The sequence below is a fragment of the Octodon degus genome, unplaced genomic scaffold, assembly GCF_000260255.1.
Source record: "Octodon degus isolate 3935 unplaced genomic scaffold, OctDeg1.0 scaffold00054, whole genome shotgun sequence".
Taxonomy (NCBI): Eukaryota; Metazoa; Chordata; class Mammalia; order Rodentia; family Octodontidae; genus Octodon; species Octodon degus.
Window position 1 is genome coordinate 11056749 of NW_004524630.1, and position 13920 is coordinate 11070668.

Genomic DNA, 13920 nt, shown 5'->3' on the forward strand with positions numbered 1-13920 from the left:
GATCTAAAGACTTTATGAAGCATTGCTACAATACTCTGGTGAAGATAAGAGGAAATACCTAACGCACTTATAAAATATTTCTACTTAAACTACATGCAGTGATACATGCTTACAATTCCAGCACTGAGAGACTGAGGCAAGAGCATCACAAATTTGAGCCCAGCCTCCACAACTTAGCAAGTCATGATCTCAAAATGAAAAACAAAAACAGGGTTAGGGATGCGGCTCAAAGCAAAAGCCCTGGGTTCAATCCCCAGCAACCCCTACCCAAATTGCACTTACTTCATGAAACCCAAGATACTCTTATAGTAAAGTTATCTTAAGAAACGCTGCTAATTAAAGTGTGACATGTCAGAGACAGTAATATACAATATAACCCAGTAATATACAACATAAGCCAATTTGAGAAATATTAAGTTGTGAAACAAATATTCATTCCAAAGGAAATAAAACATGGTTTTCTTTAAAGTGTTGGTGTTTTAGAGAGTCTTTTGCCAAAAATTCTGCAATCCAGAAGGGCTTTTTTCTAGATATTTACTGTTAATTCCTCAAGGTAAAAGATTTTTACCTGTGGGTAGCAGACAAGTTGTCTATACAAATTCTTATCAAACGATTTTATATGTTCACAGTTTACATTTAAAAATGGCTCCCCAATCACATTGATCTGTAAGACAAAAAGAACAAGTTATATGTTGCTAACTTTATTATCTTAGGCTCTATAACTTTAATCTACACGTAAGGGTACTGTGTTACCTCTGCAAGTCGCTGCATGTACAGAGGTTCAGTAATATCTATGCCAACGTTTTCTTCTTCTTTAGCCAGAGGGTCAATGAAACGCTGAAGAAATCTCTTGATGTGAAGAGAAAAAAATATTAAGTTTAATGAACTCAGGAATAAGTACTAATATATATAGAAGCCACGAATAAGTGCCTAAATATAAGCATATAGGTGTATATCTATATATGTAACATTAACATATATCTTGAGAAACACTAATTCTGCTCCTAGGCACTATCACTCCTTACTTGCTCTCTTTAGGCCAATATTCTCAGGGCCCTAAAGTATAAATTTTAACACATACTGCTCACCTGAAAATTTTCTTTGCATGTTGCCACATTCACATCGGTTCCCCAAATAACAAGTTTTTGGCCTAGAGACTGTTCACTTGCCACTATATCTTCTGCTGCTGCCTGCAGAGGAAAATAACAGAGCTCTGTCAATGGAATTACCCATTCTACACTCCCAAGAGGGCGCTCCCGGGAGGCTGATGGGTACTTACCCCATCAGACTGCAGATCCACTTGCAGACCTTTACGAGCAGAACCCAGGTCTGGCCTCTGCCTCACAGGTGTGCCCCTAACCCCACTCCTTGGGGTTCCCTCCACCCGAGAGCTGGGAGTGCCATATGTCAGTGGTGAGCTAATATCAAAGTCCAGCGGAATAGCTAGAAGAACAAAATATAAAGTTTATGGTGAAATTCAGGTAGTACATCAAAACTGAAAGTACAGCATGTTTGCTGATCTGTTATCTAAAAGCAAAAAATTTTGAACACTGAATGTTTTAAATGAAAAACACAAGACAAGTTTTCTCTACTCAGCATGTCCTAACACCAACCATCTCTGCTTTATCCTACAGCTCTTTCGGTGAAGAACCCAAGCAGGAGGAATGCGTAAGCATACGTCAACTACTGCTCCTCGCAAGGGAGCAAACCTGACCAACTGTGTAATCAAGCACAGTGTGGTCTCGATCTTCAGAAACCCACCTGAGGCATGCATCTGCGGAGGGCTGGAAAACAAGGCATCCTGAGCCCCCCTCTGCAGGTCTGCTCCGGGGGAGGTGGGCATCGGCTGCAGCTCTCCAGTGCTGGTGGAATCCTCGCCCCTGCGTCTCCGAGAGGGAGACGACTTAGCATCCTCGCTTCGGGCTTAAGTCGCACAAAACAAAGACAAGACATTAACGCTCTGGTTTAGTTTTTCAGGATTTACCTCCTAGAATGGTTTGATTCATTCCTTAACAAATGCAAATTAGATACAATCGAGCCAAGTGGGCTCGGGCATGTTTAACCCACTGAAACGAGAAACCACCCCGGGTCAGATGAAGACGCCACCTAGCGCCAGCTGAATGTCTGGGCAGCCGCCCGCACCGTAGCAGGCGTGGACGCCAAGGCAGACGCCTGCACTTTAGCAGACAGGCGCGCTCGGGCTAGCGGAGGAGAAGCCGGAAGGGCCGGGGACTAGGAGAGAGCTTGGGGCGCCAGCGGCTGCTGGAGGACGGGGCAGGGGGCAGAGCGAGACTCACGCGTCTGAGCCGGGGTGGTCCATCCGCGCCGGCTGCTGCGGCGGCTCGGGGTCGAGGCCGGCGACGACATGGTGCTGCGAGCCTGAACGACAGGGACGGCTCGTGCCGCGTCCGTCCGTTCCGCACTCTTCCCGCCCCGCCAAGTCGTGCGTCCCCACCGAGCGTTGCGCTTTTCCCGCCCAGACGCAACGCGGTTACCCGGAAAAGGCAGCCACCTGGCGACCCACAAAGATTCCCAACACCTGGAGGGCCCGGCTTGAGGAAAACACACACACGGCTAAGAGTTCCCGCCGGCGGCACGCTCGTCACCGCCCCGGGCGGCGCCCACCAATCGTAGAGGCGCTCTCAGGAGGCTCCGCCTTCGGAAGGTACCACTGTGCGCCAACAGGGGGAACTGAACGACTGCCCGCAGAAAACAGCCGAAGACGTCGCTAGGTCCTACCTTCAGTTCAGATGGTCAGACTTCCGGCCGTGTCGCGTTTTCGCGGGAAATCTGGGGCGTACCACAAGAGCAATTGCTGGAGGGGTACCTCTTCCTGTTAGCATTGGCTAGAATTATACTTCTTCGTCCCTTTGGCTTTTTTTTTTTTACTTGAAAAAGACACCGTAAATACATTTTTCACTCTTTATCGAGAAATAATGTTGTCAACCTTAACCAGACCCCTACTTTGTGTTTTTCAAGTGTTGTCCCCATCTATTTCCGTTGGATTCCCATTTTTCCTTATTTTTAGGTGTGTACATACTACCTGCACTATGTGCTACTCATTCATAAAACTGTAGGTTAACGTTGTGTAAGGGTACAATATAATGGCATTGAATGTTTTCGGTGTTTTACATCCGTCACCATCTAGACCCAAAACTTACTCCTCACTCCCAAGAGAAAGGTCTAGTAGAGGTATTTTTCGCAGGAGGAAACTCCAGCGAGAGTTTATAGGGAGCTTCCCGCGACCAGGGCTCCGCCCACGCCTGAAAGCCCCGCCCACTCTCCAAAGGCCCCGCCCACGCCCCGAAAGCCCCGCCCACGACCGAGTCAATACCGCGCCTGGGCTCTGCGCGCGCTTGCGCGGGAGGCCAGGGGTCAGCGTCATGGCGGACTCCAGAAGCGGTGTGCAGGGCTCTCTGCTGGAGCTGCAGGAGTTCTTGTCCACCGCGGACCACTACAGCGCTGCCACGGCCAGCTATCAGCTGATCCGCGGCCTGGGGCAGGAGTGCGTGCTAAGCACCAGCCGGGCTGTGCTGGGTGGGTACCGTTCCGGCTGGTGTGTGTTCCGCTCGCTTGGCGCGCTCTGTGAGGGTCCGTCAGCTCGGGGCTGTGTCTAGGAGTCGTTTGCAGTCCCCCGAGTTTTTGTGGAAGTGTGTAAAGAGCTACTTGTCGTACTGCCTTCCCGCAGCATCAGCAGAAAGGTAGCTTAACAGCTTTTCGGAAGTGACCGCCGAGTTGCCGACGGTTCAGTGCGCTCCAAAGTGGGGGGGAAGGGACTAGAGGAAGTATTTTTTCTTTTCTTTTCTTTCTTTTTTTTTTTTTAGGAAGTATTTTTTTCTACCTTAATTTTTGCCTAAATGTGCCAGCAGCCCGCCGCCCCTTTCTTACATTTATTGTTCCTGATTTTGAAAAGAGTCACATAAATCAAACTGGAAAGTAATTTTTATTTTTATTTATTTATTTTTTTTTTTGAGACAGGGTGTAGTTTTGCAGTGCAGGGTGGCCTTGAACTCAGAGATGCTCCTGCCTCAGCTGTCGCTGCTGCCACCCTCGCGATAAGTTTAAGAGCCTGAATCACCTCCCCAGCTCTCAGGTTCTTTTCACTTGTGAGCCATGTCCGTATGAGGACTTTTTCTGTTCTGAGAAGTTCTTTAGCATGTTAAAATTTAATTGTACAATCCGTTAAGATTTCTCAATTCCCGTTTTTTTAAATTTATTTATGTGTGTGTGTGTGTGTGTGTGTGTGGCCAGCTCAGCCCACCAGGGGGCGGGGCTGGCTGGCATGTGGTGCTGGGGGATTGAACCGCGGTCCCTGATGCTTTTGCTAAGCTTGTTCTAAGTAGGTGCTTTAGACCACTGAGCCATCTCACCAGCCCTCAATTCCCGTTTTTAAGAAACAATTATGCAAATCTTTTTATCTACAGCTATGCAAACCCTTTTACCTACATGTAGGGCTAGTGGAGGTCTAAAAGGCCAGTACTAAATACAGTGTAGAAATGTAAACAACACAGTAAACAAGCTACAGTATCTGCATATTGTCAAGGACATAATGATATGAGGGAAATACGAAATTTAAAAGCTACATGGCAGTGTTTTTAGGTTAGAATTCATTTTTGTTACTTCTAAAGCAGTTCCCAACTTGTTGAGAGGATGTGAGGGAGTTAGTTTTCTATTGCTGGTATAGCAGTTAAGAAAGACTTACTGGTTTAAAACAATGCAATTGCTAACCTTAAAGTTTTATTGTCAGAAGCTGGACCCGGGTCTCACCAAGCTACAAACAAGGTACCCGACAGGGCTGGTTTTCTTTGTGAAGCTTCAGAGGAGAATATTTCTGTATTCATTCAGGTGATAGGACTGGGGCTCCTGATTTTTTTTTTTTTTTTGCTGGTGTCCTTGCTTCTAAAATGTGCCCGCTATCCTTGGACACACTGCCCATCTTCAGAGCCATCAACAGCATGCGGTATCCCTCAAAGGAGAGGTGTGACTGTCTCCTGGTTTTCCACCTTCCCATTTGTTTGACCTACTCTTCTTCCTTGTGTCTTTTTTTAAGGTTTTGTTTGTTTGTTTGTTTTGTTTTTCAACTAGTGCCTGTGAATATCACAGAACAGTGGGGATTGTTTTGGGAGTTTGGAAGCTGTATTTAAAATATCTCGAACATTTTCAGTTCCTGAAACTGAAAACTCAGGCTCCTTTTCCTCCCTCCTGCTGAACCACATCCACATTTTCAGAAGCCTACCTCCTGGTTCTCTGTCATCTCTCAAAAGATAGATAGATAGATAGATAGATAGATAGATAGATAGATAGATTGCTATTCTTCTTAGGTTTCTCTACTAAAAGATAGCATGGTATATTTAACTGTCTGAATCTAGCTGATTTTACTTAAAATGATGGTGCCTAGTTCCATCCATTTTCCTGCAAGTGAATAGCCCTGCCTCTCTTTCAAGGGGTCTACTGCATAATCCAGGGTAATTGCCCCATTGGAAAGTGGATTAGCAGCCTGTGGAATTAGGGGAATTAATTTCCCGCACCATGTAACATTAATATCCAGGAATGTGACCCTCGCAACTAGGGGCTGAGCTTTTGTTGGGGGTGGTTATTTTGCCTACAGTGTTTTATCACTTACAGGGCTGCCTTGAAAGCCATGCAGTCTTTCACAGGTAGTTTATGAAATGCTGCTTGGCAACTCTTTTAACTTTTTTCTTTTTCTTTTTTTGGTCCAGCGTTACAGACTTCCTTAATTTTTTCCAAAGATTTTGGTTTGCTTGTATTTATTCGGAAATCGCTTAGCATTGATGAAGTAAGTTTAAACCTTCCATTTTGTTTCATATGTATTCTTCTATGTTGGAGCGATTCTTATTTTTACCCATGTTTACTGTGTTTCTTTCTCTTATAGTTTCGTGATTGTAGAGAAGAAGCCCTAAAATTTTTATGTGTTTTCTTAGAAAAAATTGACCAGAAGATCACACCTTATTCTCTTGATGTTAAGGTAACATGGAAAAAAAAAAAAAAAACAAACCTCATTGGGACTTAGATTTATTTTATTTATGCCTTTCTTGTTGGGAGGGTTATTTTTCCTTGATTGTATTAAAAATGAAGTGAATTTTTCGTTATTAAAGTTAAGACTCCTGTCAGAGAAAATGATAATTTTTCATAGCTGCCTTGATAACTTTCTGTATTTTGGATAAAATCTTTTACAAAAACTTGTAATAAATTGGGTTGTTTTTTGTTTTTTGTTTTTTGTGGAACCAGAGATTGAACACAGGCCCTTGCGCTTGCCAGGCCAGCTACTTATTTATATAGTTATTTAGTACAGGGTCTTGCTATGCAGCTCATAGTGATGATCCTCCTGTCCCAGCCTCTCCAGCGTTGGGATTACAGGTGTGCACCACCATGTCTGGTTTCAGTGGCTGGTTCAATGTGGTTCCAGGGCTGGCATGGTATGCGGTATCGGAGATTGAACTCAGGTTCTTGTACTTGCCAGGCAGGTGCTTAGACCGCACAGCTGTCTCCCCAGCTGCTAAATTGGATTGCTTGAATTGTGGGCAAATTCCAGGGCACGTCAGATGATAACTTTATTTTATTTATTTAATTTTTTTTGGTACTGGGGATTGAACTCAGGACCTTGTGCTTGCCAGGCAGGTGCTTAGACCACTGAGCTATATCCCCAGCTCCCAGATAATAATTTTAAAGAAGCCTCCCTGTCTCTCAGTCTTCTCACGATAGCAGTCTGAAGGTTGCCTCCCGTTCTCCAGCCTGCCCTCCTTAGGTTTCCTGGAACTAGCAGTCATAAAGTTAGGTTGGTTTTTCTTGGCTCTGATTATGCCCTTAATAAATGTCATGAAGCAGGGTAAATTGTGTCGCTCCTCAATGTGTGTCCAGTTCTTATATCCTGGAATTCAAAAAGTCTGTTCCATTGAGGTCATTTAAACGAAGCACTGTTGGCCTCCATGTTGCAGGTCTGTGTTCAAGGATTCAATCACCTGCAGATTAAAAATAGTAAAAACCAATTGCATCTATTTTTTTTTAAAAAAAACAAGTTACATCTATACTGAGCATGTAAAACTTGTCATTCTCCAAATAACACAGTGTAGCAGCTATTTATACAGATTTGTCTGGCATTAGGATTATAATTAATCTGGAGTAGATGATTTGAAGCATGTGTATAGGTGATATGCAAATATATTATTTTGTATAAGAGACTTGACCATCTGCAGAGTTTTGGTTGTGTTGGTAAAAAGACAAAATTTTGAAAATTATAATTAGCTAAAATGTTATGTTTGGGCTGGTGAGATGGCTCAGTGGTCTAAAGCACCCACTTAGAACAAACTAAGCCAAGCACAGGGACCGCGGTTCGATCCCCCAGCACCACATGCCAGCCAGCCCCGCCCCCTGGTGGGCTGAGCTGGCCACACACACACACTAAAATAAATAAATAAAAAAAAAAAAATAAAATAAAATGTTATGTTTAATGGTTATCAATCTTTTTTTTATTTTTTATTTTTTTTAATTTTATTTGTTTATTTATTTATTTAGTGTGTGTATGTGGCCAGCTCAGCCCGCCCCCTGGTTGGCTGGCATGTGGTGCTGGGGGATTGAACCGTGGTCCCTGTGCTTTGCTTAGCTTAGCTTGTTCTAAGTAGGTGCTTTAGACCACTGAGCCATCTCACCAGCACCTATCAATCTTTTTAAAAAGGCTTTTTAATTTCCTCTCTTTGTCTATGTAGTCTATCTTGCTTGTCATCGTTTTGGCTTTTGTTTTTCCTTTTGAGACACCACTTGCTGTATAGTTCAGGCTGACCTTAAACACACTATGTAGCCCACACTAGCCTCAAACTTACGGTGATCCTTCTGCCTCAGCCTTACAGGCATGCACGACCATGCATGGGCCTTTTAATTTTTAAAAGAAGTTGCTTATAAGAGGCTTAATATTTATATAGCATACCACACATTACAAAGTTCTTTTTTTTTTCAAATCAAATTGATAGGACAGTTTCAATAATTAACACATTGCATACTGTCTTCCTAGTGGCTATTTGCTGTATAAGATGCTGACATGATATCCTATTTGCAAACACTATTACAACAAATCCTTTTATTCATTAAGAGAATGTAACTATATATCCTAACCATTTTGAATATACAGATACAAAATGTATCCCCTTTTTTGTTTAGTTCCATTATTTGAATATTCTAGGTGTGTTAACTCAGCAAAATATACTAAAAGAGTCCAGTAGTCCATAGTAGTATTGGGTCTTCCGCTTGACTGGCAATGTCAGAAATTGTTGACCTGAGTCTCCTACAGCTCAACATAACAGCATGGCTTTACTTCTTTTTTTTTGGCTTTACTTCTTATACTTGGTTTTTATACCTTTCTGCTGGATGGTTAAGACCAAGATAAAGCAAGACCTATGCAACAAGAGTTGTAGCTTTTGGATCTGATAAGGCCAGTGAAATCCCCTCAGGATTTATCCTGAGATCCCGTACCTCATTGTAGAACCTTTGTCAGTGTCAGCCATGTGGATGAGTCACGGCCATTGCTTGGCCAATGTGCTCCCTGTGAAAACCTGAGAGAATGTTTTCTCTCCATGTGACTCTCCTTAGGCACACTCTACATCATGGATCACTTTCCTCTTTGGCCCCATAATCTCCTTGATCAGAAAATTTGGGACACTACCGAGTTACATGATGTTACAGTACAAGTTCTCATATGTCCTGAGTCTTAATTGGTCTTAGAAGGCTAGGGCTAAAAAGTTGGCTTTCATTGCAGCCCTCCTTTTTCTCTAATTTTGGTCTGCAAACTTAGGTTGTTAACCCTCCAGAAGAGAAGCTTATTGTTATTACCATACAACCTAGGCTGTGAAGCTTAAGCTCATTATCTGTCTCAGAGTTCTTTAATGTATAGTTTGTTTTACAGTTTACCAGGGCCTGCTGAATTGGCTGGCGCAGCATGTGGTGCTGGGGATCAAACCGAAGTCCCTGCATACTTGCCTAAGCTTGCCTCAGCAGGCGCTTTAGACCGCTGAGCTGTCTTGCTGGCCCCAGAAGCTTTCATTATTGTTACAAACACAGTGTATTGCATCAGTGTTGTTAAGGGGTTTTTTGCTGTGTTTTATTTTTGATGGTACTGGAGATTAGATCCAAGAGCTCTTGCATGTTAGGCGAGCCTTCTTCCCCTGAGCTCTAGATCCAACACCCTTTATTCTCAGTAAGTTGCTCAAGCTAGCCTCCAGTGAGCAATCCTTCTGCCTCAGCTTCCCAAGCAGCAGGGTTCGCAATATGTGTCCTCAGGTCCGGCTTCTGTAAGTCTTAATCTGTACACTTAACGTACTCTAATGCTATATTCTGAGTGCTACATATGAACTTTTAATATGCCATGCTTTGGTATTGCACCTTGGGGGTGTAATTTTAGCTTAATATTAAGTCTCAGTTCTTCTGTCTTATTAATGATTTTGGTTTGTCTCTTTTAAAACCTAGACTACTTGTACCAGTGTATATACAAAAGACAGAGCTGCTAAATGTAAAATTTCAGCCCTAGATCTTCTCATTAAGGTAATTTTATATTTTTTTAAAGTATTTTAAGTAAAATAGCAAATTGGAGTATGTTCTGAGTGGAAGTTCTGGAAGAGGACAGGGTTGCATCATGTTTGGTTTTTTTGTTTGTTTGTTTTACGGAACCGGGGATTGAACTCAGGCCCTTGTGCTTGGCAGGCAAGCGCTTATTCTACTGAGCCCTCTTCATCTTGTTGATGTGTGGCTGAGACACATTTCCAACCATCACCCAGCAGTATCCTGATAATTGTCTCGTACCTTCCTGGGTAGTAAAAGAATTTGGGGTTGTGAGGGGAAAGAAAGAGAAAAATAACTACAGAATTTGTTACTCCTCCTGCCTTGGGCGAGACCTAATACTATTGGCAGTTGCCGAAAGATCATCGTGTTGGGCCTCTCAGGACTTTTCTCCTGAAGCCGTGGCAGTGGCGATGGGAAGGTTGCACTTCAGTGGTCCATGGCTTACCCCTCTGTGTGTCTGTCTGTTTTGCATACTCTGTTTCAAAATTCCTTTGATCTTGGTTGGTCTAGATTTTTTTTTTTTTTTTGTACTGGGGATCAAACTCAGGACCTTGTGCTTGCCAGGCAGGCGCTTATGCCAGTGAGCTCTCTCCCCGGCCCCTGGTCTAGGTCTTAAGTGCCCTTGAGGGAATGTTTCAAGTCATGTTATTGGTTTCTGAGGGAGGCCCAGTTAGGCCTAGACTGTCCTTCTCTTGTGCCTTCACCACCCTCCCTCCCTCCCAGTCATCTCGGTGGATGTGAGTCCTGAGTGTGAGTCCTCTCATGAGGCAGGGGTCTGAAGTTGCGCTGCGTATAGATGCGCAGAGCTAGAGGAACCCTTTCTATATTGTCTTCTTTAGAAAATGCTAATTTGTGTTCTTCTAGTTACTTCAAACTCTGAGGAGTTCTAGGGTCATGGATGAATTTAAAGTTGGAGAATTATTTAATAAATTCTATGGAGAACTTGCATTGAAAACCAAAGTACCAGATACAGGTAAGATTCATTTCAATGTTATTTTATTTATTCTGTTTATTTACTTTGAGTTTTTTGAGACAGGGTCTCACTGTGCAGGTCAGGTTTGCCTTGAATTTGTAGAAATCTTCCTGGTCCAGTGCTGGGATCACAGATGTGTACCACTATGCCCAACTTTTAAATATTCTAGTAAGTTAATATAGCACAAGACTTAATATTTCCTTTATTAAGGTTTAAATGTTTTATAGATGAGTCTTTTTTTTCTGAAAATGTACCAAAATGTAACAAAAACAGTGTATGAAGACTTGTCTATAAAAATGTTGATCTTTACAAAATGCTTCCTTTATACACTAAACACATGTTAACTGTGATTTAATTTATAATAATAGACTGCCATAAAACTGAGTAAAGATAGAACACAAATCTAGGTATTTTATATGTTACTAAAAAAATTGCTTTTGAACTAACTGGCCATTTCTTTTTTTTTTTTTAAATTTATTTAGTGTGTGTGTGTGTGTGTGTGTGTGTGTGTATGTGTGGCCAGCTCTGCCCACCAGGGGGCGCGGCTGGCTGGCATATGGTGTTGGGGGATCGAACCGCGGTCCCTGCACTTTGCCAAGCTTGTTCCAAGTAGGTGCTTTAGACCACTGAGCCATCTCACCAGCCCAACTGGCCATTTCTTAATCGTACATTTTTATTATACCATGTGAACTATAAGTTAACCTTTTGTTACCTTTCAATTTAATTTTGGGACTTTGTCTAAATTTTATTTTTCAGTTTTAGAAAAAGTATATGAGTTCCTAGGAGTATTAGGTGAAGTGCATCCTAGTGAAATGATAAATTATTCAGAAAACCTTTTCCGGGCATTTCTTGGTGAACTGAAGACGCAGGTAAGATGAACTTGGTGGTATTTTGCTTCTGTGGCCTTAGTTGCTCTTTCCTCATTGAGGTAATTCCTTCCTAAACCTGCTTTTTAGATGACATCCGCAGTCCGAGAACCCAAACTCCCCGTGGTGGCTGGCTGTCTGAAGGGACTGGTCTCACTTCTGTGCAACTTCACCAAGTCCGTGGAAGAAGGTACTGCTGGGCTTCACTTGATTTTCCTTCTCTATTCAAGAACTACGTAAATCTCACACAAATTGCCTGTCTGGGAAGCAGGGAGCAGGGAAAAGCCTGAGAAGAAGGGCAAGGAACCGAATTTGGTCTCCGGGCCGTGGCCCCATGCCCCATTCCCACAGGTGGCGGGGTTAGTGCTCTCCCAACCCAAGATCCTCCTAGGAGGTTGCTACGTAATCCAGTCCAGTGGACACTGAGGATAATGGGCACAGTGGCCTCACGGGATAGTTGTGTGCCTTTTCTGTCTTCCTCGAGGTTATCAGTTCACTGAGGCCAAAAAGTGATTTTTTGGTGCACATTTGTAATTCTCATATAATAATTTGTCATGTACTATTTGTGGAAATACTGAAGGGAAAATATGGTGGCCTTGAGTGAGTTACTTCATTTAGTCTTCCCAACAACTCTAAAAGAAGGCACAAACCATCTCTTGTACAGGTAAGAAAGCTGAGGCTCTGAGACAAATAGCTAAGAGAGCTTAGAAGTGAAGAAGCAGAATTTAAACTCTTATCTTTTTTTTTTATTTTTTAATTTTATTTATTTATTTATTTATTTATGTGTGTGTGTGTGTGTGTGTGTGTGTGTGTGGCCAGCTCAGCCCACCAGGGGGCGCGGCTGGCTAGCATGTGGTGCTGGGGGATTGAACCGCGGTCCCTGATGCTTTGCGAAGCTTGTTCTAAGTAGGTGCTTTAGACCACTGAGCCATCTCTCCAGCCCTAAGTAGGTGCTTTAGACCACTGAGCCATCTCACCAGCCCTAAACTCTTATCTTTGTTATCTCAGATTTTTTTTTTTTTTTGCGGAACCGGGGATTGAACTCAGGCCCTTGTGCTTGCCAGGCAACCCCATGTTCTACTGAGACATCTCCCTGACCCTCAAAATGTTTTTGCTTTGCCCCAGAAATAACTACTGCAGCCCTAACCTGCAATTGTCTACGTGGAGCAAATGTTGGAAGAGATTGCATACTCCTGAGTGCATTGGGGGCTATCGGAGTTAATGCAGGTGCCAGGCTGTCTAAAGGAAACCTGGATTATTCCCAAAGTCCCAGCTGTTTGGGTGGCTAGGGAAGGTGGATTGCAAGGTTGAGGCCAGCCTGATCCTTTCTCAAAAAGGGCTGGGAATGGTGTCCCATGGGAGGCCCTGGGTTCAATCACTCATATCACAAGAAAAATAAAGCTGTTATTTGTACAATTGTTGGTGAAGTATGTCAGACAGTAGTGTTATGATTTGTAACAAAAGGCTTTTTTTTGTTATTTCCCAGATCCACAGACTTCAAGGGAGATTTTTGATTTTGCACTCAAAGCAATTTGTCCTCAGGTATGATTAATAATGTAGCTCACTTACTGTTGAGTTTGTGATTTTTCAAACACTAATAGTTAATTTTTTTTTTTTTTCTGAAATAGATTGATCTGAAGAGATATGCTGTGCCTTTGGGTAAGACTCTATTTAGATTACCAAATTAACATCTCAAGTACGTTTTTTTATTACATTACCAGTGAAAGAGAATATGAAGACTGGGCCTGGTGGCACATGCCTGTAATCCTGGCGCTTGGGAGGCTGAAAACAGGAGGATCACTACACAGTCCGATCTGTGTAGTGAGAACTAGCACTAAATACATAAGAAAGTGAATGTGGTAACGTCTGTGATATTTCTATTTTTTATAGGAAGGCTTTTGGGAATTGAGTGTTTAGCACCCACTTTGGTTGAAATGGTCACACTCAGGTTACATAGCTTAAAATATTTTAGGGCATCTTTCAGGGAATCCAGGCTGTTGAATTGTGACTTTGACCAGATAAATCCTGATCCTCTTTCTAACTCTTGTTTGGGGTTCAAGAGCCAGATCATGGGCCTGTGCGTGGCAGTAGCTGTGGGATTTCTGGGTTACTGTACTGTCATATACTCAGTCTTCTTGGACCTGTGTTTTAATCTGGACACATTGCTGCCACTTTATTAATTTCCTCTTAGGTGTGTATTGTCTTATATTAAGTATGGTGGTCTCTGCTCTTGCAGCCGGCCTGCGCTTATTTACCCTGCATGCTTCTCAGCTTAGCACCTGCCTTCTAGACAACTGTGTGTCTTTATTTGAAGTACTGTCAAAGTGGTGCAGCCACACAAACATAGAACTGAAGAAAGCTGCGTATTCAGCCTTGGAGTCCTTTCTGAAACAGGTACTGCAAGTTCAACTTTCTTTTTTTTTTTTTTTCAGATGTATTTATTTATTTATTTATTTTGTGTGTGTGTGTGGCCAGTTGAGCCCCCCAGGGGGGCGGGGCTGGCTGGCATGTGGT

The 13920-nt window shown here is 42.9% G+C and overlaps 2 protein-coding genes across 2 annotated transcripts in view; one reads left to right on the plus strand and one right to left on the minus strand.

Moving 5' to 3' along the window:
• The window catches only part of Mcm4 (minichromosome maintenance complex component 4), a 19714-nt gene extending 17141 nt beyond the window's left edge, over positions 1–2573 (minus strand). The window contains exons 1-6 of the mRNA XM_004633389.3: positions 2298–2573; positions 1762–1923; positions 1280–1443; positions 1089–1190; positions 754–849; positions 569–664 (exon numbers count right to left, since the gene is read on the minus strand). Coding sequence (XP_004633446.1) covers positions 569–664; positions 754–849; positions 1089–1190; positions 1280–1443; positions 1762–1923; positions 2298–2367 — 690 coding nt within the window. The 5' untranslated portion in view covers positions 2368–2573. The remainder of the gene's footprint in view (positions 1–568; positions 665–753; positions 850–1088; positions 1191–1279; positions 1444–1761; positions 1924–2297) is intronic.
• Positions 2574–3383: 810 nt separating this feature from the next.
• Prkdc (protein kinase, DNA-activated, catalytic polypeptide) overlaps positions 3384–13920 on the plus strand; it is a 188415-nt gene continuing 177878 nt past the window's right edge. Inside the window, exons 1-10 of the mRNA XM_023717692.1 lie at positions 3384–3537; positions 5721–5797; positions 5894–5986; positions 9475–9549; positions 10432–10540; positions 11297–11409; positions 11497–11596; positions 12893–12948; positions 13035–13065; positions 13643–13800. Coding sequence (XP_023573460.1) covers positions 3384–3537; positions 5721–5797; positions 5894–5986; positions 9475–9549; positions 10432–10540; positions 11297–11409; positions 11497–11596; positions 12893–12948; positions 13035–13065; positions 13643–13800 — 966 coding nt within the window. The remainder of the gene's footprint in view (positions 3538–5720; positions 5798–5893; positions 5987–9474; positions 9550–10431; positions 10541–11296; positions 11410–11496; positions 11597–12892; positions 12949–13034; positions 13066–13642; positions 13801–13920) is intronic.